Below are 21,248 nucleotides of genomic sequence, written 5' to 3' on the forward strand. Positions count from 1 at the left end.
GTGAAATGAGGACCCAGATTGTTGGGGGCAATACGTTGAATCTGTAAACCTCTTAAAGGGACCCATAAAGCACTATGAAGCTGTATATAAGTCTAAGGGCTATTTTTATCCTTGGTTATCTGTGTACTGTTGTAGTATATTATGCTGGTTTTATATTTATTGGATATTTACTTATATCTGCTGCCCAGAGTAATAAATTATGAATTTGGCAGCTTTATAAATTCAATGCATAAATAAAGGTACACATAGTAACATACATTCTATAGAAAACAGAGGTCTTTAAAATTATTTTATTGCTAAAATAAACATTCATTTAATGGTATCACTGAGCATGTGCTGATTGTCTACATTGTGGAAAAGGAAGCAGGCACACCATAGTTCATTATTAATCAATACTGATTTTTTTCCCCATTTCAGAAATTCTCTTTCAAGTCCCCCCCCCCCTTTTCACAGAGGATAAGGCAACAATACAAAGCATAGCAGCAAAACATGGCCATACTGTACCCTAAGCTTCAAGTCTGACAAGGCTGCAACAATGCACATCTGCTAAGAGGAATGTGTGCACATATTATTTTCAACATGTTGTTACAGAAGCAAAGAACAATCTGATGGAAATTAAATACGGGAACTTGGATCCCCAAAACAAGCAAGAAAATGGCAGATTTAGGTTGTGCTGGTATTCGGAAGATCTTGAACATCTGCTAAGTGAAGTTTCTGTCTGAAGCAAGGAGTCAAGGAATAGCATTTAATGAGTTTGAGCTAAAAGTAGAATGTCTTATGCTGTGCATTTCAGGAGAAGCAGGTTTGAGGTAATTTCTGAAGACCATTTTAAGAGGCTCCAGGATACATAGAACCTTTTCTTTCATTTATTCTAAAAAAGGACCCTAAATAGCAGGTGAGCATGAGAAAAATGACAAGTTACGTTTCACATAAAATATGCAATTGTAGTATTATTTCACTCATGTTGAAATCACAGCCACAGATAGAAGTAGGGTGAAAGATTTTTTAAAAAATAAATGGGTTCTTTCTCTGCTATAATCCCAGAATAAATTCTCCTCTAAATACTGAAATTCTCAAGTTGCTGTTTTATTTATTTCACTTATATCTGTGTTTTCCCTGAGAGCTCAAGGTGGCAAACATGGAAGCCTTTCCACCTTTTATTTCTCAAAAAGAAAACTAATGAGGTAGCTTGAGTTGAGAGCAAACATTTTTCAAAGTCACTCAGGGAGTTACAGTGGTGGAAGATGGATTTGAGCCTGAGGCTCCCTCAGTTCAACATCTTAACTACCACATTGAGTTGCTACTAGGCTATGTCAAATGGGGGTCTGGAGGGGAAAAGTATGCACATTACAGACCCAGTTCCTATTGCTCTTTAACATTTTTTAGACTTATACAAAATTAAAATTATGTTCCTTAATTTCACACTGGGTATGACAATTGGTTCTCCACAGCCTTGGTCTTATCCTTTTTATTACTATTACATTACTATCTTTATTATTATTTTGAGCCGTGGTTACGCAGTGGTTAGAACGCAGTATTGCAGGGTAATTGTGCCAACTGTCAGCAGTTCAATTCTCACCAGCTCAATGTTGACTCAGCCTTCAATCCTTCCGAGGTTGGTAAAATGAGGAACCAGACTCTTGGGGGCAATACACTGACTCTGTAAAGTGCTGCAAAGCAGTATAAAAGTCTAAGTGATATTGCTATTACTACTAGAAACAATAGGAGTAAGGCAACCAGGTTGGTGAAGGTAGGCATTAGGAAACATGGTATGAAGTAAGCATACCAGTCTTTTTAAAAATCTACATAGTAACAGACACACAAAAAGAGAAACCCCAAGTTATAGTTTATTAAGCTACATGGAAAAATATTACTAGAATTGTATTTGCAAAAAACTGAAAAAATTAGAAAATACCAACGCAGGAGGAAACTATTCAAAAAATAATGGAATGTGTAGAAATGAGTAAATTGACATTTGAAATTAGAGAACAAGAAGATGAACAATTTTCAAAGGTTTGGGATTTGTTCTATCAATGGTTAGATATAAAATTATGGTAATGGAAAATGTTGGAGAACTTTTTATATTTTAAGAATAATAGAATGATATATGCAATACTTTAAGGTTTAGCATTGTTAAACAGATTAGAACGATGTAATAGAATGATGTTGTATGATCTCAATATATAGAATATTCTATTTAAAATGTAGAAATAATAATTGGAGTTGAACTATTGATGCAAAAGGATATTGTATGTATGAATTTATTACTTAGAATAACTCGTTTAAAATTAAGGGATAACAATTACAGTTGAATAATTGTTATATAATGATAATAATGTACTTATGTTTGCTTAATGAATAATTTGTGTTTCGATAAATAATTGTAAGTAGTTACCATGGAAAAGACGCACAAAATCTTGTAACCAAACGACATGCTATATGAAATGGAAGAAGATTGTATGTGTTTTATGTCTTTGTCTGTTTTTGTTTGTTTAAAAATAAAAATAAAAAAAATATTACTGAGCCAAAAAATGACACTTCCCACTAGGAAAGTAGTCTATATTGAGAAGGGTTTTATGGGAAGCGTGTGAAATCAACTTACAGCCCAAACATGCAGTAAATCGCACTGTTTCTTATCAAACTCTTAAGTTAGTTCACACTTGATACAATCAATTTCCATTCAAAGCCACTGAAATATTACTCTGTTCAAAAACTGAGCAGAAGGTTAAGTAACCAGGTAAATTTGGAGATGTACAAAGACACGGAAGTGAAAAGAAACAGAGGGAACAAAAAGGAGGGGAAATGTGAGTTGCATGCTATTTAAAATAACTTGTAAATCATGAAGAAATGTTAAATGTTTCTCGGTTGCAGGCTTAAAAAGACAAAACAGATCAAACTATTCTTAGACTGAGGTGCAATTGCCTCACATGCACTTAATTTTACCCTTTGTATAAAATAAGCTATTGCATTTAGAGAGCTATTTGATTAAGACTGGACATTTCACAAAAAGGATACATAGAAGAATTCAGTTCTTCCAGCTACAGTAGAAAGAAATATAAAAAATTGCACTTATTAATTGTCCAAATAATTTATCAGTAAGGCTTAATTATATTTAGGAAAGAGACAGAGATCTACTGGAACCCCAACAGGGGAAAGAACTGTCAATTTCCCGCAGCAATGTCCCCACACTGTTCGGCAGTGTTTCCAAACTCTCTAGAACATTTTTTTTGTCAATGAATTTGCCTTTTCTGCAGAGACTTCTAATTTGGGAAACAACAGGGGCACACCAATTTAATCATTTTTTGTTATTCAAATATTTGTGACAGCACTAATCTTGCAATCCACATTAGATTCAACTTTCATCCTTTACCACATTTCCAAATGCAAATGTAATGATACCACGAAGACAGAATGCAAAACAGATATCTGAAGCCTATCAATACCTTTTTTTGTTTCTTCCAGAGATTGTAATGCTGAAATTTATGAAAATTTAATGGTATTTAAAGGGTTTTAGGGAGAGGTGAGGAGACAAAAAACGGAATGAATTTCCTTTTAAATTGTATTCTCCTGTTTTAAAAAAGGAAGGCTGCAGTGTTTTTTCTTTATCAATAGAGGGTGGTATAATATTGGGAAAATATCTCATTGTCAGTGGGCCCTCACTTATGAAGAAAAAGGTGATTGTTTGAACAATGTAATTTTGATATTATGCAAACTCTACAAAAATAACAAAGCCATATATTTTTGAAGGATGAAAAACAGACCTGAAGTCAGGGGAATTTTTGCGCCTCTGCTATCAATTAGAACATAAAATGTCACAAAAGTACAGGGTTGAATGCAAGGCAGGATGTTTTGAGCACTGTGAGACAGTTTTGCTGTTAAAATGTGTCACTCTTTAAAAATCTGGTGGTCAAAATTGTTTGAAACAAACAGAACAGAAGAAGCAAAGCATCTTCAAGGAAAAACAAAATCTAATTGCCTTTTGAAAAAGCACCTTTGGGACGTTTGAAACAAACCCTTTGCAAGCGTCTATTATAAGCTCCCTGCACCCTGCTTATACTTACATCTGACAACAACCTATCCAGATTAGAGTCACTAGCTAATTTTCTTTTATCTTCAGGGAGTTCTTCCAACTCTCCATAAAGCTCCAAGTTCAAGCGGGCCAACTTCTCTTGCATTTCTCTTACATGTTCCATTTGCTCAATAGAACATTCATTTCCTGAAGTAAACAAAGGCATAAAAAGAGCATTAAGCCAAAGATTTGATAATAATTAAAAGTATTAACTTTCCATCATGCTAACAGACAGATCAGAACTGCTACAGGAGGATTAAGAAAATGATCAAAGTACAACATCGCGCCAGTCCTTTACTCTTCAGAACTGAAGGGCAACATGACTTCACAAACCAGCTTCAAAAGAGTACTTCACTTGAAACTGCATAGAAGCAATGTTCCCCTTTGAAGATCTGATAACCCCATAATTTAGTTCTTCTTCATAGTAATTCTCCCTGAACCTGTCCTTCCATAAATCTTGCAGATGGTTTTCTGCTTTCTTTAGGCGATCCCAAGCTAAAGATGTGGCATCTCTGGAGACTTTGAAGCCACGTATCATTTTTAAAAAGGGGTTTTGTGGGGTGATGAATAAATATGATTTATTGGATTTACCTCACCGCATTCAAGAAAACTCTTGTTAGTTCACCCCTTCCATCAATGTAATAGCATAAAACGTTCACAATAAAAAGAGAGAGAAAATAAATTACTAATAGTCAGCAACCCTAAGGGAGGTTTATGATACCGTCTCAAATCTCAAAAGATCTCTATAAAGCTCCACTTCTACAGCTTACAGAAAATCAGAAGTGTGGGTGTTGATACAATTGCCAGGAAAAGACTCTCCAAGAATGCAAGCGCACCATAGGACAAGAAACCTGTGAGTCTCCAAGCCTATTAACTTTGCAGATGTGAACAGCCACCAGCAGGTCCTACTGCAACGTATGGATCAAGACTAGTTAGATAAGGTCATCCTGAAATTATCTTCAGGCTAAGTCACGCAAGGCTTTAAAAGTTAAAACCAGCATTTGAATTGCACTTAGAAACCAACAGAGTCATTGTAGGGCACAGCATGTATTCATGTCAGCATGTAACAGCTAGCACCTGGGCTGCCACTTGGTGGATCAACAGAAGGCTCTAGGTCACCGATGGCGAACCTTTTTTGCCTTGCGTGCCATAAGCAGGGGGAGCGCGGGGGGTCATGCACAGGCGTGCCAGATCCATAATGCAATGTGCAACCCCCAGCGCGCATGACAGGCACTCCCCCCCCCCATTTTCTGCATGCTTTTTTCGCCCTCCCCAGGCTCCAGAGGCTTTATAGGAGCCTGGGGAGAGTGAAAACAGCCCCCCCCCGCCCACCTGGAGGCTTCATGAGCTTCCCTGAAGCCTCTGTAGTGCAAATAACTGGCCCTACGGGCAAACTGGAAGTTTGAGAACGGTTTGTTCGTAGGGCTGATTTAAGCTCTCCGGAGCCTTCAGGGACCTTCAGGCGGCTTCTATGAAGGCTCCGGAGGACAAAAAATGACCCAACGAGAAAACCGGAAGTCACTTCCGGTTTGCTCATAGGGCAGTTTTTAGTCCTCCGGAACCTTCAGGGACCTTCAGGTGACTTCCAGTTTGTCCGTTGGGTTGTTTTTCATCCTCTGGAGTGTCTTGAAGGTCCCTGAAGGCTCCGGAGGGTTTAAACTGGCCCTACGAACAAACCGGAAATCTGTTCCTGAACTTTTGGTTTGCCCGTAGGGCTGGCCTTCGGAGGGCCTCCGGGCGGGGCGAGGGAGGCTGTTTTCGCCCTCCGCAGACCTCTGGAGCCTGAGGAGGGCAAAAAATGGCTTTTAAAAAGGGTTATGTGCCCTGACAAATGGCTCCACGTGCCACCTGTGGCACGCGTGCCATATGTTCACCATCCCGGCTCTAGGTGCAGTTCAGAGGCAGTCCCATGTAGACCTGTGCTGCTGTGGCGAAGTCATACCATATTCATTTTTACACCCTTAGAGGTATAGATTCATTTTACTATTTTCAGAAATACAATGTAATCTGCATAACTTTACTCATATATCAAGTTTGGTATGCTTATTAAATGGAGTAGTATACTTTAACCCATTGCTCCAAAATGTTTTCCTTTGTTACCCAAAGCCACTTATCAGAAGGGTCCCTTTTGCCCATTGCAGGTAAAAACACTTTAATTTCAATGTCCCTGAGGGGATTTGGTAATAGATTTGTGTGTTATTATCCAAAGAGCCTGAGTAATTTATCCAAACTAGAGAAACACTGCTTTAGTAACATAGTAATTTTATTTCTGGGTGTTTCTTTTATCCTTTGAGGCTTACTTAAGACCTTAAACAAAAAGTCAGCAGCAGACAATTCCACAAGCAAATCAAGCCTTGAATCTTCTTCCTTCCTTCCTTCTTTCACCACTTGTGGCCACCTAGGAACAGCGAAACATCTCACTGTTGCCTTTGACAACTGAACTGCATTGCTTGTCATCCACATACAGGAATTGCAGTATTCTGCTGCCCTAGATAAAAGCCTACTTATTACAAGTCAATAGAAAGTAGGGCTGTGAACCAAGTAATGCTTACAGGACAGCTCTCTGCAAATCTTTTAAACCAAGGGTATTTTTTTCCTGGGATCAAATGCTTTCCTCCAGTTTCAGTGTTATTCCAGAAAAACACATTGGATTTTGTGAATTGCAAGAGAGTCTACAAGCATGCCGCAACACATTGCTTAGCCATAACCAGAGACATTTGGGAGAAATAAAATAGCTTTTTGTCACATTGTGTTCATTATTCTAAAGAAAATATTTCACTGGAATTGTTTTATTCCTTCCAATTTGTTTCAGCTTTCCCAATCTTTCTGAAGAAAAAAAATAATGTAAAAATTCAAATATCTAGCTAGAATTCATAACTGATGGAAAAGACACAGACCGTACTCCCCACGCTTGGACATGTAGCAAATAAAATTTATGTCTCGTTGGAAGGATAAAGTAATTTATTTATTTTATTTATCAAAAATTTCTGCCCATCTTGTGGCTAAGGAGACTTCGAGAAGCTAATTTAAGTATGTATTACGATCACTTACACAGCCAACGAGGGCCTGTGAGTATAGTATGCTGAAATATATATATTAACAGATGAAACCACAGCCACTATGGACAATTTACTCTGAATGCTAACTTATTTTTAAAAATCTCCTTTTCTTACAACTCCACTCCTCCTTTAAAAATATAAATTCTGAAGAGAGTTCGGATAGCAAATCTATTAAAAATGGAATACAAAACAGGGTTGTCAGGGCCAGAATTGTTAAATAACATTACTGTCTATTTTAGTGTTGATTTTTATCTTTTAAATACTTTTTAAATTATCTTGAGTATTCACCACAATAGAAAACTATTACATAAATCCATTAAGTACCATATTTTTCAGAGTATAAGACGCACTGGAGTATAAGACGCGCCAAGATTTTGAAGAGGCAAATTTTTTAAAAAAGTTTTTGCACTCTGCAGACCTCCCAAAAACGGCCAAACAAAAGCCATGCATAGCCTTTAGGAGGCTTGTAGATTGCTCCCGAGGGCTAGAGAGGGGGGAAAAAACAAGCAAAAAATGGTCCGTTTTTCACAAAAACAGGGCCATTTTTTTTCAAAAAAATGGCATGCATAGCCTTTAGACGGCTTATATAGTGCTTTGGGGGCTGGGGAAGCAAAAACTAGCAAAAAAAGTCCCATTTTTCGCTCATTTTTGCCCTCCCCAGGCCCCAGGAGCACTCTGGAAGCCTCCTAAAGGCTCTGCATGGTCATTTTTGCAAAGGGGGCGGGGTTTCAAGAGACCAAAAATGCTGTATTCGGTGTATAAGACACACCCAAATTTTCACCCTCTTTTTCAGGGGGAAAAGGTGTGTCTTATACTACGAAAAATATGGTAGTACCATAATAGCAACAGTACATTGATCTAAGCAACTTGTTCTGCCTTGAAAAAATAAGTTTAATGAAACATTTCCCAATGTGTATGACTTCAGCAAATCATGCAGTTGCTTTCAGTTATGTGTTCAATGTCCCACTTTTTCCAATAGCGGTCACATGAGCATTTCAACATGTAATTTATCTAAGGGAACAGTCAGAATAAAAATACCAAATGCTTGCAGTTTTCCAGAATGGAAGTCATTCAGAAGACTCAGAAGTCCTTTCTCCATTTCTTGAACATCTGATACATCTGTGAGAAATGAATGCTGGATTGGAGCTGACTGGGCTCCTTTGTTTTCTACTCCTGGTGTTTTGGCTTTGTCTTTCACACCTCTAAGACAGAAAAGTTGTCATTTAGTTTTGCTTGCTACTTTGAATGTCCCACCTCAACAAATGTTCTGAAGCCTGCAGGCCGGATGCGTCTTGCGCTGGTCACCCCCACCCCAGTTTAGCAAAGGGGAGGGAAAGTCGTGATATGTCACATGACAATGTGACGCTGAGAGTTTGACATCCTGCTCTGAAGGAAGAACTTAACCCCTTCTCTCACAAGATGTACAAAAACAATTCATCATAGGAACTAAGGTTATGATTCATAGGATTAGTTTCTAAAGCTACCAATGAGGTAGCTTATGTATCATATGTCCATAAATTTTGCTTTCCTTTATTAAGAAGGCTAATGGGAAACTCCTTAAATAGCTTAGGAAAGTTTTCAGTCTCTGGGAAAAGCCTCCTTTTCTTCTCTAATTGGCATGGGGCAACTATTTCAATTGCTCCACTAAGTGAAGTTATCCTATTGCAGTGTCTCATTTGGACAAATCATGATAGGAATTAGCTTTGTTCCGACTTTCCAAAAAAAAAGATTCTGTATCATATACCATACACCTTAGTACACATTAATTACAATATGCTAATTCCACACTTTGGCCTTAAAAGCTGAAAGAACCAATCTGGTACATTTCAGTTCCAAATAACTGTTCTTATTTGTACTTATACAAATTTGTACAAATTTGTACTTATTTGTTCTTATGAGTACAAGAATAAATGAAAATGGTTATTAGGGCTGAAGTATTAGCCCTTTTCAGAAATCCAGACAATATTTGTCAGAACATGCAAGCCTTGTTGCAATATCCAGCTCCCTCAATTTTTAGCCTTCTTGCATTGTACAGGAATGTTTGAAGATTCAGCTTTTAGTGAGACAGATGACTTCCTGTAATATCTTTCTGGCCTCATGTTTGGGCTTATCTCTTGAGAAAATAATTTAAGAAGAGATATAATGTACAGGTGCCACCTTATCTTGACCAGCATGACCTACTATCTGATCAGTAAAAGTAGCAGAATCATTGGGCGTCTCATGAAGAACTTGCTTTTTCACTTTCTTATATTTTGGATAAACTGAGTAATGCTGTATTTAAGTAGAACCTGTTATTTTGATTATTGTTTGCAATTGCACTCTGTCCATTGAGCAGGAGATTCCAGACATGCCTGGATATCAAAGCTTTTGGATGTATCCCTGGATGTATTTATCAAATTTATATGCCACTTAGATCGAGGTAAATCTGAGTGGCAAAGTAACTATCTCACATGATATCAAAGTTACTAGGAAAAAAAGAGTGAGCTTGCATTGCATATCACTATTACTGAAAGAAAAATATAAGCCCATTTAAGGGCTGAACCTAACAGGAATTCACATTTACACCTTTAATATATCTTTAGCAGCCAAGAACTCATCTTTGGAAATAAGTTTCTTTGATTGTGTTCTGAGTTTACATTCAGAAATACTTTTATCTACATAACACTGTACAATCACTTCAAATCCAGGAGGAAACACATTGTTCCATTGTTGAGTATTAAGAAAAGAAGATGAAAACTTATGGGAAATGTTCATCGGCTCGAATAATTAGCAGAACTTGCACTGCTGCCTTCATTCTGCAATGTTCACTAGACCTTGAAATGGCAATGCATTTGTCCTAGAACGAAGACATTTCAGGACCTAACCAAAGGATGCTATCTCTTTTATCTGGACATGTCCTGTTCCATTTTCTGGATAAAACATTCCTTGCCAAATATAAAAAAGAAACAAGTTAACAGAGCAGCTGAGATATTTCTCAGACCATATTTGAATTGTCCTGTAGTTAGTTTTTCTTCACCCCTGAACAGAAGCAAGTAGTTCTGTGAAACTTGAAGTCAGATATAGGAATGACAAAACAACAACAACAAAATGGCAGAAGAGAGTATAAAATATTAGTGGCACACTGCTTCTATTCTTTCTCTCAATGATTTTTGGAATTATCTCATCCATCTGCTGAAATGACTGCCCTAGCAGCATTATTTTTTCAAACAGCATTGTGTTGCTTGGGTTTTATGAAAGATTAAAGAGCAAAGTCTACTTGAACACAAATGAAGTCTGGGCTCTTGATCAGGTTTTTAAAAAAATATTATTTTAACTGACAGGTTTCATCGTCTAAAAATCTTTTAAAATCCTTCTTCTGTAGCATACATCTTTGGAAGCTCTAGTAGTGCCATGTTATTTTTCTTTTGAAGGTATGGTTTCACTTTGCTTTTCATGCTTTTTGAAAAAAACCTGGTAAACTGTAGCATCTGGGGATTAGAAAAGCCCTGAAGACGAACCTCCTTAATTGTTTCAAATTATAGGGATGTGGAGTCCCTGGTGCTCTCAAAGCTGGGCTGTTCGCTTGCAGATATTTCATTACATTCATTCTCCTTGGTAGTTCTTTGATTAAGAGAAAAAAAAACTGGTGGGGCAAGCTGCTGTATGAAAACAGGGAGCAAACCCCACTCTTACTCACACTGATGATATCACCTAGTTGGGTAATGAAATATCTGCAAGCAAACAACCAGCTCAGAGAGATCCAAAGACTTCAATGTTCAACTCTAAGTTGTAGATATTCTCTTCTATTGGAATTACAGGATTGGTAGGAAATGTCCACTATTACTAATATTTTTTTTGTGGGGGTATATATTTTATCCCCCTTAAAGCCTTGAAAAACTTCAAAAATTGTGTTCCTTGCCCTGCCCACTTGAGGTGTCATGCAAAGCTCCATGAAACTCTTGAGCTTATGGAAATTTGTATCAAAATATTGACAGAAAGAAAAGTATTTTTTTTTTGTTTTATGCACCCATTTAGCAACTAGTAAAGATCACACTCCATTTTAAAAATACAAAACTCCTGTTTAGTCAAAGAATAAATATATGTGTTTAATTAATCAGTCCAATAGAACTAAAATAAGTTTGGAATCAAATATTGCCTCTAATGACTAAATTCATAAATGGAGTTTGGATGATTTCAAAAGGGGGCAGCATCCTTAAGCTTGAATTTGTCTGACCCATAACCCTTCCCAAATGAGAGGGATGAGAAACATCATACCAAGGAGCTCTTGGAAGAAAAACTTCAAAAAAGGGGATGCCACAGACAGCTTAGCACGGCAAACTGGATGGTTTGTGGGCCAGATATTCTTTATCCCTTAATGTCTCCCTGTCTGAAAATTGTACAGCCCTTAAATTTAGCCAGCTTTGATTGCCAGTAGCACATTCCATATAAATCCTTACCTTTTAAGCTTTGGTCTTTGTAAATGAACCTGGGTTGCAGAATTGGTAAATGCTGTACTTTTGCTAGAAGGCACAGTGTTTTTCTTATTGTTGTGAACTTGACTGACATGACTCATAGATGACTTGGGACTTCTCCTTTTGTTTTTTTTCTCCTCCATTTCCTGATTCTTTTATTATAGAGGAAGAGAAATAGCTAATATCATTTATATATACAAATGCTTATCATATTGTGACTTCAATAGAAAAATAATTTTGCACAGTGTGTATTTTTAAATTTCATAAACCAGCTTGATTGTATTTGTTTGCCGCCCATCTTGCAGCAAGCCAACTCAGATATACTAGAAATGAAAATATAAATCCTCCAAATTAAATTATCACCACAATGCAGCATAGAAAGAAAGCACATAGAAAGACAGCACAATGCAGGAAAGAAAGAAAGAAAGAAAGAAAGAAAGAAAGAAAGAAAGAAAGAAAGAAAGAAAGAAAGAAAGAAAAGAGAGAAAGGAAGAAAGGAACAAAAGAAAGAAAAGAGAGAGAGAAAGAACAAGGAATGGAGAGGAAGGAAGGAAGAAAAGAATGAAAAAAGGAAGAAAGAAAGAAAAAGGAAGAGAGAAAGAAAGGAATGAAGGAAGGAGAAAATCCAAAATGGAAGAGGTGATAAATGTTGCACCCACCAGCTTGCCGCCTGCCCATTTGTCAAATGTGAATGATACAATCTGACAGCTATTTTCAGTAAAGGAGATATTATTAGTCAAATCTTATGACTATATATTGCAGAAGCCAATAATTCATAAAATATTTTCCAAATAAAAATAATAGAGCTGAAGCTCTAAACGTCTAAACGGCTTTTGGGACAGACAACATTTTTATAGATTCTGTCCTTCAACTCTTTGAAAAGAAGAATATACACTGGATAAGTAACATACATTTAAATAGTCCCATTAACTAGTATTTCAACAGGAGTAAAATCAATTCTAATTCTATTTATTCAAAAAGTGTTGTAAAATGTATTAATACTTTGGTTAACAACAGTCTTCAGAATTTCATCTTCAAAAGTGGGTCTAATGTATGTCATAATGAACATATAATCCACAGAAAAGGTATTAAAATGTATGATATCATCCATTAGAACTGTGGGAATTACTGGAAGGTCTGTAAGTGATATCAAATACAAATGTCAGCCAATATAATCAACCTTGCTTGAAAATCAGTATGAGTATACCCCTTTAAAAATGCTGGTTATTCAGAAGATAATACAATACAATACAATGCAATGCAATGCAATGCAATAGCAGAGTTCGAAGATACCTTGGAGGTCTTCTAGTCCAACCTCCTGCCTAGGCAGGAAACCCTATACCATTTTCAGACAAATGGCTATCCAACATCTTCTTAAAGACTTCCAGTGTTGGGGCATTCACAACTTCTGGAGGGAAGCTACTCCACTGATTATTGTTCTAACTGTCAGGAAATTTCTCCTCAGTTCTAAGTTGCTTCTCTCCTTGATTAGTTTCCACCCATTGCTTTTTGTTCTACCCTCAGGTGCCTTGGAGAATAGTTTGACTCCCTCTAATAGATAGCTGTTTTCACCTCTCCCCCCAAAATAATTCAGCTCCACTGACCTATTTTTAAAATTCCAATCTGTTCAATAAGCTTTGCATGGCTGTCAAATTGCTATACTATATATGCATACTCATCAGAAAGCTCCTAAAAAACTTCTCTGCATTCCTTACTATCTCAAGGACTGTGAGAGTTGTAGTACAATTCCATTCAAAATGATAGGTGTTTCCGCACATTATGGTCACAAAAAGTCAAGATAATAACCATACATCCCATTTTTGAATGCCTCTTTGTTTTTATATTGTGTATTTTATGTATTCACTTTATTGTAAGCTGCCTAGAGTTAGATCAGGGCTGTCAACCTTGCAGCCCCTAGGCCGGATGCATCATGCACTGGCCACGCTCACGCCCAGTTTAGCAAAGGGGGGGAAAGTCATGATACGTCTTGTAACGCCGCTGTGAGTTTGACACCTCTGAGCATAGATGGTCAGCAATTGGATGAATACAAGTAATTCTCAATTAACAGATATTCATTTAGTGACCACTCCAAGTTACAACACTAAAAAAAGTGACTGATGACCATTTTCTACTCTTATAACCATTGTAGTATCCCGATGGTCATGTGATCAAAATTTGCATGCTTGGCAATTACTTCATATTTATGATGGTCCCGGGCTCACACAATTGCTTTTTGCAACCTTCTGACAAGCAGAGTCATTGGGAAGCCAGACTCAAAGGTACTTTTTTCCAAGAGGCAACTGGACTTTCTGATTTTTCTTTGAAGACATTTCGCTTCTCATCCAAAAAGCTTGGCTGAGAAGCGAAGCGTCTTCAAAGAAAAAACCAGACAGTCCAGTTGCCTCTTGAAAAAAGCACCTTTGGGACAACCATGACCTGAATTTCCATAGATATTGGGAAGCCAGGTTCACTTTAAAACGGTTATTAACTTAACAAATGTGGTAGCTAAGGTCATAAAGTGGAGAAAAACTCATGTCTCATAACCATAATAATTGAGGCCAGAATTTCTGTTGCTAAGTCAAAACTGTAGGTAAATATGTAACACTTTCAGTTTTGACTGCACCATTATGGCTACAATTTTTATTTATTTACTTATTTACCATATTGTGGGTAATATTTTAAGGAGGAAAAGAGTCTAGTCCCACAATTTTAAACCTAAAACTTAATCCTTTCCCTCTCAACTCTTGCTTGACCTGTTGCTCTGGAAATGAGAGTCTCCTATCACTGATAGTTCCAACTGGCAAAACCATTTTTTAAGATAACTGTGCTTGAGTGGTCCTTTGATTTAAATAAGCTTCAGCAGGCTCTCTTCGGTCTGGCTTTGATTTCAGCCCTCGATAAGTCTTTGCTACTCTCTAATGCAACAAATAACACCCTCATTGATTCCAGATAAAACAGAGGCAAAGTAGACCGAAGCATTTGAAATCCTATTTGAAATCCAAAATGTTTGGTCAGGTCCGGAAACCCTTTAATCGAAGCCATATTTCAATAGGGAATAGGGTCAAGCACCAAGTCCCGTGTCTTATTTATACGTTTTCCCACGGTCTCGCAACAAGCGTTATTTGCAAATGCGTGATCGATCCCGCACACCATTTTGTCAGTTAACCGACTTGGAAGTAAACGGTTTGTAGGCAGTTTGGGCTTCACCCTGTCGTGGAAGCGCTGCTAACATCAGGGGGGCGGCGGGAGCAATGGGTCCTCGGGCCTACCTGCGGCGGCGAGGAAGTGCCCGGTATCTCCCCCAAGTCAGTCTGGCCCGTAACCTGCCGGCACTGGGTTATATCTTCCCCGATAAGGCGGTCACCCTCCCACCCGCACAACTCAGCCCTTCGGAATGAGTCGGTAGAACGAAACTTCCGGGCCTGCTCCAAACAAGAACCCACGTGCTCCAGGAGACGAAACCCAGAGAGAACCCGGAAGAGGTCAGTCACATGACCGCGCGTTCTTCTCCAGAGTGCCTCTTCCACGTCGCTGAGACGCGCGACCCTTTCTTTCTTTCTTTCTTTCTTTCTTTCTTTCTTTCTTTCTTTCTTTTATCTCTCTCTCCCTTCCTCTTTTCTTTTTCTTTCTTTTTTCTTTTTCCCTTTCTTTCTCCCTCCCTCCCTATTTTTCTCTTTCTCTTCTTCTTTCCTCTGTCTCTCCCTTCCTCTTTCTCTCTCTCTCTTTCCCTCTTTTCCCCTTCCCCTTTCTTTGCCCCCTCTCTCTTTCTCTCTCTCCCTTTCTCTCTTTCTTACCTTCTCTTTCTCTTTCCCTCTTTCTTTCCATCTTTTCCCCTTCCCCTTTCTTTTTCTCCCCTCTCTCTTCTATTTTTCTCTATCTCTCTTTCTCCCTCTTTCCCTCCTCTCTCTCTTTCTCTCCCTCCCCCCCCCCTTTGTGTGTTGGGCACTGATCGGCTTGTATTTATTTGTTCCTTTTACTCAGGGATAAAGGTTCTACTGGAACCCAAAGCTCTATAGTGGCCACAGTCCTATTGCTTTAGTTAGGATGCATTATTTCATAGTTCCATCATCTCCCAGCTACAATAGATGCTGCCCCATGGGAATTTTAAGCTAGCAGGAACCAGGTTGGGGAAGAACATTGCCTGAAACTTTCTTGCACCAGAAAGGCAGGCATTGCTGTTCCAACTGGGGCAATGAGTGCAATCTCAAATATCTCCCTTATTCCTCTTTTCTCCATTCCCCCCATCAATTTTTTTAAAGATCGATTCATCTTGATAGCAGAACTTTCAAAAATGTTTCTGCAATAATGCAGTGGATGAGGTACTTGCATACAAGAATTTTTTTTCTTGCATAATTTTAACTTGTAAATTTCCCAAGTTAATCTAGGGTATATACATTTAGTAAAACCAGTCACTGTTTTTAGAAAAAAAGGTGACATAAATATGAACAGATGTGGCTAATTTCATCCATTTACATTGTCAAGACTTACCATTCCATGTTTATTCTGTTACAGACCAAAAGGATTGTACTGGCCAATGCATAATTTTGATGGCCATTGCAGTTTTCTGGGAAAATCAAGAGAATTATTTGTACTTTGAATAATGGCAGGTCAAGATCCAAGCAGCTATTTCAATATAGTAACAAACTCTTGAACTTTTTTCTAATGTTGCAATCATCCTATTTTAAACTTGTTCTTATCCATTACTGCTCGCATGCAAAAGTTTCCATAAAAAGCTTAGCCCAGTAATAGAATGAGGGGTTGGTAAGAGAGAATGCAAATTAAACTGTTGTAAAATTCATTAGCCATATTGGATTTCAAAATGGGAAATTCCACAAAGGTGGCACCAATGCAACTTGAACTGAAATAAATACAAAGGTTCAGTTCCATGCATTGTTTTTGTGAGTAAACACTTATTTAAATTGCTTTACGTGAAATGCAGTTCCCTGTGCAAAAACAGTTACTGGAACTTGCATTGAGTCACTGGAGAGTATAGTAGTGGGGTTTTTTTTCTAACAACTACTGCTTTGAATAACTTTAAAAAGGAGCAAAATTTATTGTATGTAGAGAAGAGATAAATAGGCTTTTTCAATCAGTTTTTACTTTTTGTTGAAACGTTTCAGCTCTCCAATACACAGCAGGAGCAAGGAGAACAGTGACACTGACATTCCCTAAGTGGATTGTCTCTTTCACGGGACTTCAATATGCAAAACTACATACATACATACATGAATGACCAAATTAAATCTGTTAAAAGTATCTTCCAAGTTTTCATCTTACGGCACTACTCATAAGGGCAATACTCTTTCTCTTGGGATCTATCACAGCACAAATTGTGCCTAGGGGTGGCACAACATGATCCCTGCTTTTGATGATGTGCAGAAACATAAGCAAAAGTGTCGCACATGCACAGATACCTCTACCACATTTTCTTCCACAATACTGTAGGCAACTTTACACTGCGTATGATTCTATCTTCAGCTGTTCAAAGGCTCTCTCCACCACATTCTTGCACATGTGGTTGCATTATGTCTCCTATTGACCGAGAAGCCTGAAAAATAGCTCCATAAGCCACTGGTATATATTTAGTATATGCTATCTCTGAAGGTAATTAATGGTGTAAAGACACTTCCATCGATCACCATGGAATTTCCAGCAACAAATAGTTCTGAAAAACAAAAGGCATTGGACTATTATACAGTGCAAAAATCCCATTTCATCAAACCATTCATGGTCTGCCAGAGATGTCAACTCTCTGCAAACTGCTTGACATTCATACTCGACTGTATACCTCAACCATTATGGTTGTTCCTACTAGGCACCTTCCCAGGTGAGATTGGTGCACAACCTCATGGCAAATGACCTGTCCCCACACTATTATAGTTCCATCCTCCACTGTAGCTTGTAAAGTTGCTGTTGCAATGGTGGATTTTAGGAATTGTTATATTGAAGTAATAGTTTCATTACAGGAAGTGGCGGAGTCATAAAGCTAAAAGTGGGTGCAGGCATGTTAATGGTTGAAGGGGAATTTGCACAACAATGCCTTGTACAGTCACATCAACATGTGTACAACCTCCTGTTCCCATTTTATCCAAAGTTTATAAACTTTATACTATATTTATTCCCTTTATACTATAAAGGGAAACGTAATCCCTGGTGCCATGTTTTGCTTGTATGGCTTTTCATTTCCTATTATGGAAGATGGGCTATGGTTATCCATTCTATACATCATCTCCTAGCTTGACAATAATTTTGTGTTTATACAGATGTCCTTAGACAATTGCAAACCACTGTGTTTATGAATAGTTGGAAGAAAACATATGTATGTCCCAGATACTCATGCACTGTCAAAGAACAGCTGGTGAAGGAATTCCTCCCATTTGTGGAGGGAAACCCTGTAGAAAACCATAGGCAGCTAGCAGGGCAGTGATTGAGACTAATGTAACAGTAAACTAAAAAGTATTGTTTGTTTCCTTCACTGCAGTCTTTGTGGTTGCTGCTCCCCCCTCCCCTCTTTCATCTTCCATCTTAGACTATATTTTATCAATGCACTAGTTACTGTTGTATTCTTGGTGTGCTGCCAAATGCTGATTTGAATCTGTGTTATTGTGCTTGTGGTACTGCCACATTTGCAGAGACAGAACTGTGACATGAATAGAAGAAAAATACTATAAATGGGTTTGCTATGTAACAGATTCTTTTCCTGTGGTTCATTGAAGGGAGCAAATTTATCAAGGGTTCTAACGCTCTCCCTCTCTCAACCCCAATGATACCAGCATGCAATGCTGGAACAGAAATCTTCCAGGGCCCCTCAAGGAATTCAGAACTATTTCCGTAAACAACCTTCCATCCAATTTCATCTCTTGTTTTTCAACAGGAGAAATCAAAGACTGAAGAAGACATCGTAGTGTAGAATCCAGGGAATAGGGGCATACTGTTCCAGGCCCTTAAGTTACTGACCAGTATGATAAAACATGCAGGGTGTCTACATTCCTGCAGCAAAGAAAGTTATAAAACAGGTGCTTTGAAGTACATAAGCTGGGACATTACAATATGGAAAACTGAAAGCAACCCTTACCCCCCACCACCCCACCCCCACATACATCCCCAAAATGAGGTATAGCAATATGGCTGGCCACTGCCAGGGCTAATGGAGAGAGCAAGAACAGATTATAGGAAATATACTCTTGCAAAAAATATATATAATAGTAGTTAATAGAAAATTGAATATGGATCAGCAATGTGTTGTAGTTTTTTCTTTTTTAATCCAATTTAACAGAATAACATAGTTGGAAGGGACCTTGGAGGTCTTCTAGTCCAACCCCCTGCCCAGATAGAGAATCCTATACCATTTCAGACAAATGGTTGTCCAACCTCTTTTTAAAACCTCAAGTGCCAGAGCATCCATAACTTCTGGAGGCAAGTCATTCCACTGATTAATTGTTCTAACTGTCAGGAAATTTCTCCTTATTTCTCCTTACTTCTCTCCTTGATTAGGTTCTATCAGTTGCTTTTTGTCTTGCCTTCAGGTGCTTTGAAAATAGGTTGACCCCTTCTTCTTTGTGGCAGCTACTTAGATATTGGAACACTGCTATCATGTCACCGCTAGTTCTTCTTTTCATTAAACTAAACATACCCAGTTCCTGTAACTCTTATTCATATGTTTTAGCCTCCAGTCCCTTCATCATCTTTGTTGCTCCTCTCTGCACTCTTTCTAGAGTCTCAACATGTTTTTAAAATCATGGCGACCAAAACTGAATGGAGTATTCCAAGTATGGTCTAACCAAAGCATTATAAAGTGGTACTAACATGTCACTTGCTCTTTTTCATAGCCTGAATTTTAGGCTTCCTTCACAGAAAGATAATACTATAGTGACCAGTGATGTTACATCATTATCTCCCCCAAAAGAAGTTTGGTGATAGTTTTTTGTCTGCTCCATATGAGGGAGCATGAAGATGCTCCTCCTTGCGCCCGCCTGTTTCCATCCTTTTGGGCATGCAAACACCACAGCAACCCAATCCCTCTCCAAAAAGTGGATGAAGTGTCACACATAAAGAAAAGGGCCTTAGGTATGAAAACTAGCCTGGCAACCTGTATTGGTATAGAACAGGTAAAACAGCAAATGAGGAAGAGAAGAAAGGAAAGGCAATGGCTGCAATTTGAGGGCATGGAACCACTTTTACCTCAGTGATTTAGCCTGAATTAATATTATTATGGTTTGTTGCACAGTCAACCAGAAGTTTAGATGAATTTGGCATTTTTGTTCACCTACCAAGTCCTTCCCAAGGATCTGGGATAGGCCGATGTTAAATGTATCATGGTAGAAAATAAACTGTTTCGAGTAAAACTGCCTTTTGCAATTGACTGATGGTGGATTTGTCAATGCCAATAGTGTTCAAGTGGTGCTACACGTTTGAGGATTGCACTCAAAGCAACTATTACTTTTGGCGCTACCTTTGCTTTATTTTGCCACAGTTCTTCATAGTTGTCTTTGTATTTTATTGTCTTCTCCAGTTCCGTCTTTTCTGCTGTCTCCAGATACTGTTACATCCACTACCCAGACTTTTTTTTCCTTTCTCATTTACAATTGTTAAGTCTGGGGTGTTATGTGGTGGGTGCCTGTCTATTTGAATTCTTAAGTCCTGGAGCAATTTAGCTTCTTTATTTTTTATTACTTCCTCTATTTGATGATCACATCGTTTCCTGAGCAGACATGATATTTCTTGCAGATCTTCCAATGCACTTTTGTTGCTACTTTGTCATGTGGTTGTTTATAGGCAGTCTGTGCAAGCCTCCTCCAGAAGCTATCGAGGCGATCCACTGTTTCTTCAGCTTCTTCACAGAGTTGACATTTGCAGGACATTGCTGTCTTTTCAATTCTGGCTTTGTATTTGTTCTTAAGGATCAATCCAAATTAGCCCCTCTGTCTCTTTCTTCAATTTCCCTGCTCTTAGCCATTGGCAGGTCTTGTTGTTATATGCCTGCTATTGATGTATGTACTAGCCTTGTAATACTTTGCCTTGCCACACCTCTTTTCTATTCATACTTTGGTTTTTCTTGTAGACTAGTTTTGTCTTTTCAGTACTCAGAAAGTCATCATCATATAGTAGGTTCATCTTCTTCACTTTATTTATTTATTTGTTTGTTTGTTTGTTTGTTTATTTATTATCAAAATTTATATGCCACCCAATCCCGAAGGACTTCGGGCGGCTTACAAAAAAAGAGAGAGAGAGCAAAAGACAGTTTAAAATCACAACACCACATACATTCATTCTAATTGGGGCTGGATCTCAACAATGACCTCAACAGCCCCAGGCCTGCCGGAACAGCCAGGTTTTTACAGCTTTCCTGAAGGCCATGAGAGTGGGTATGGTCCGGATCTCTGGGGGTAGCTGATTCCAAAGATTCGGAGCAGTTACAGAGAAGGCTCTCCTCCAGGGGCCCGCCAGCCGACACTGTCTGGCTGACGGCATCTGAAGGAGGCCCAATCTGTGGGATCTTACTGGCCACTGGGAGGTATGTGGCAGTAGGCGGTCATGAAGGTACGCTGGCCCTAAGCCATGTAGGGCTTTAAAGGTAATAACCAACACCTTGAATTGCATCCGGAGACCAATTGGTAGCCAGTGCAGCTTGCGGAGGACAGGTGTAACGTGGGTGTACCTCGGTCGCAT

At 38.4% G+C, this 21,248-nt stretch overlaps 1 protein-coding gene across 1 annotated transcript; it reads right to left on the reverse strand.

The window, feature by feature from the left end:
• Nucleotides 1-274: 274 nt before the first annotated feature.
• CCDC28A (coiled-coil domain containing 28A) lies at nucleotides 275-15,007 on the reverse strand. The gene is made up of 6 exons (XM_014061055.2): nucleotides 14,849-15,007; nucleotides 11,565-11,731; nucleotides 8,167-8,330; nucleotides 4,062-4,216; nucleotides 3,016-3,038; nucleotides 275-718 (listed from the first exon to the last, which is right to left on the reverse strand). Exons 2-6 carry the CDS (start codon nucleotides 11,720-11,722, stop codon nucleotides 664-666), a joined length of 555 nt encoding a protein of 184 aa, XP_013916530.1. The 5' UTR covers nucleotides 11,723-11,731; nucleotides 14,849-15,007; the 3' UTR covers nucleotides 275-663.
• Nucleotides 15,008-21,248: the final 6,241 nt, after the last annotated feature.

This window comes from Thamnophis sirtalis, unplaced genomic scaffold (genome assembly GCF_051295495.1).
Source record: "Thamnophis sirtalis isolate CommonGarterSnake01/CBP01778 unplaced genomic scaffold, rThaSir2_p1.2 scaffold_6, whole genome shotgun sequence".
Taxonomy (NCBI): Eukaryota; Metazoa; Chordata; class Lepidosauria; order Squamata; family Natricidae; genus Thamnophis; species Thamnophis sirtalis.

Excerpts from the sequence above, each read along its gene's own strand:
- CCDC28A (XM_014061055.2), bottom strand. The coding sequence starts at position 11,722 with ATGGAGGAGAAAAAAAACAAAAGGAGAAGTCCCAAGTCATCTATGAGT. Across the intron at positions 8,331-11,564 it reads CAAAGACCAAAGCTTAAAAG|AGGTGTGAAAGACAAAGCCA; the intron begins GTAAGGATTTAT and ends TTTCTGTCTTAG. Across the intron at positions 3,039-4,061 it reads TGGATAGGTTGTTGTCAGAT|CTGGAAGAACTGAATTCTTC; the intron begins GTAAGTATAAGC and ends TTTCTACTGTAG.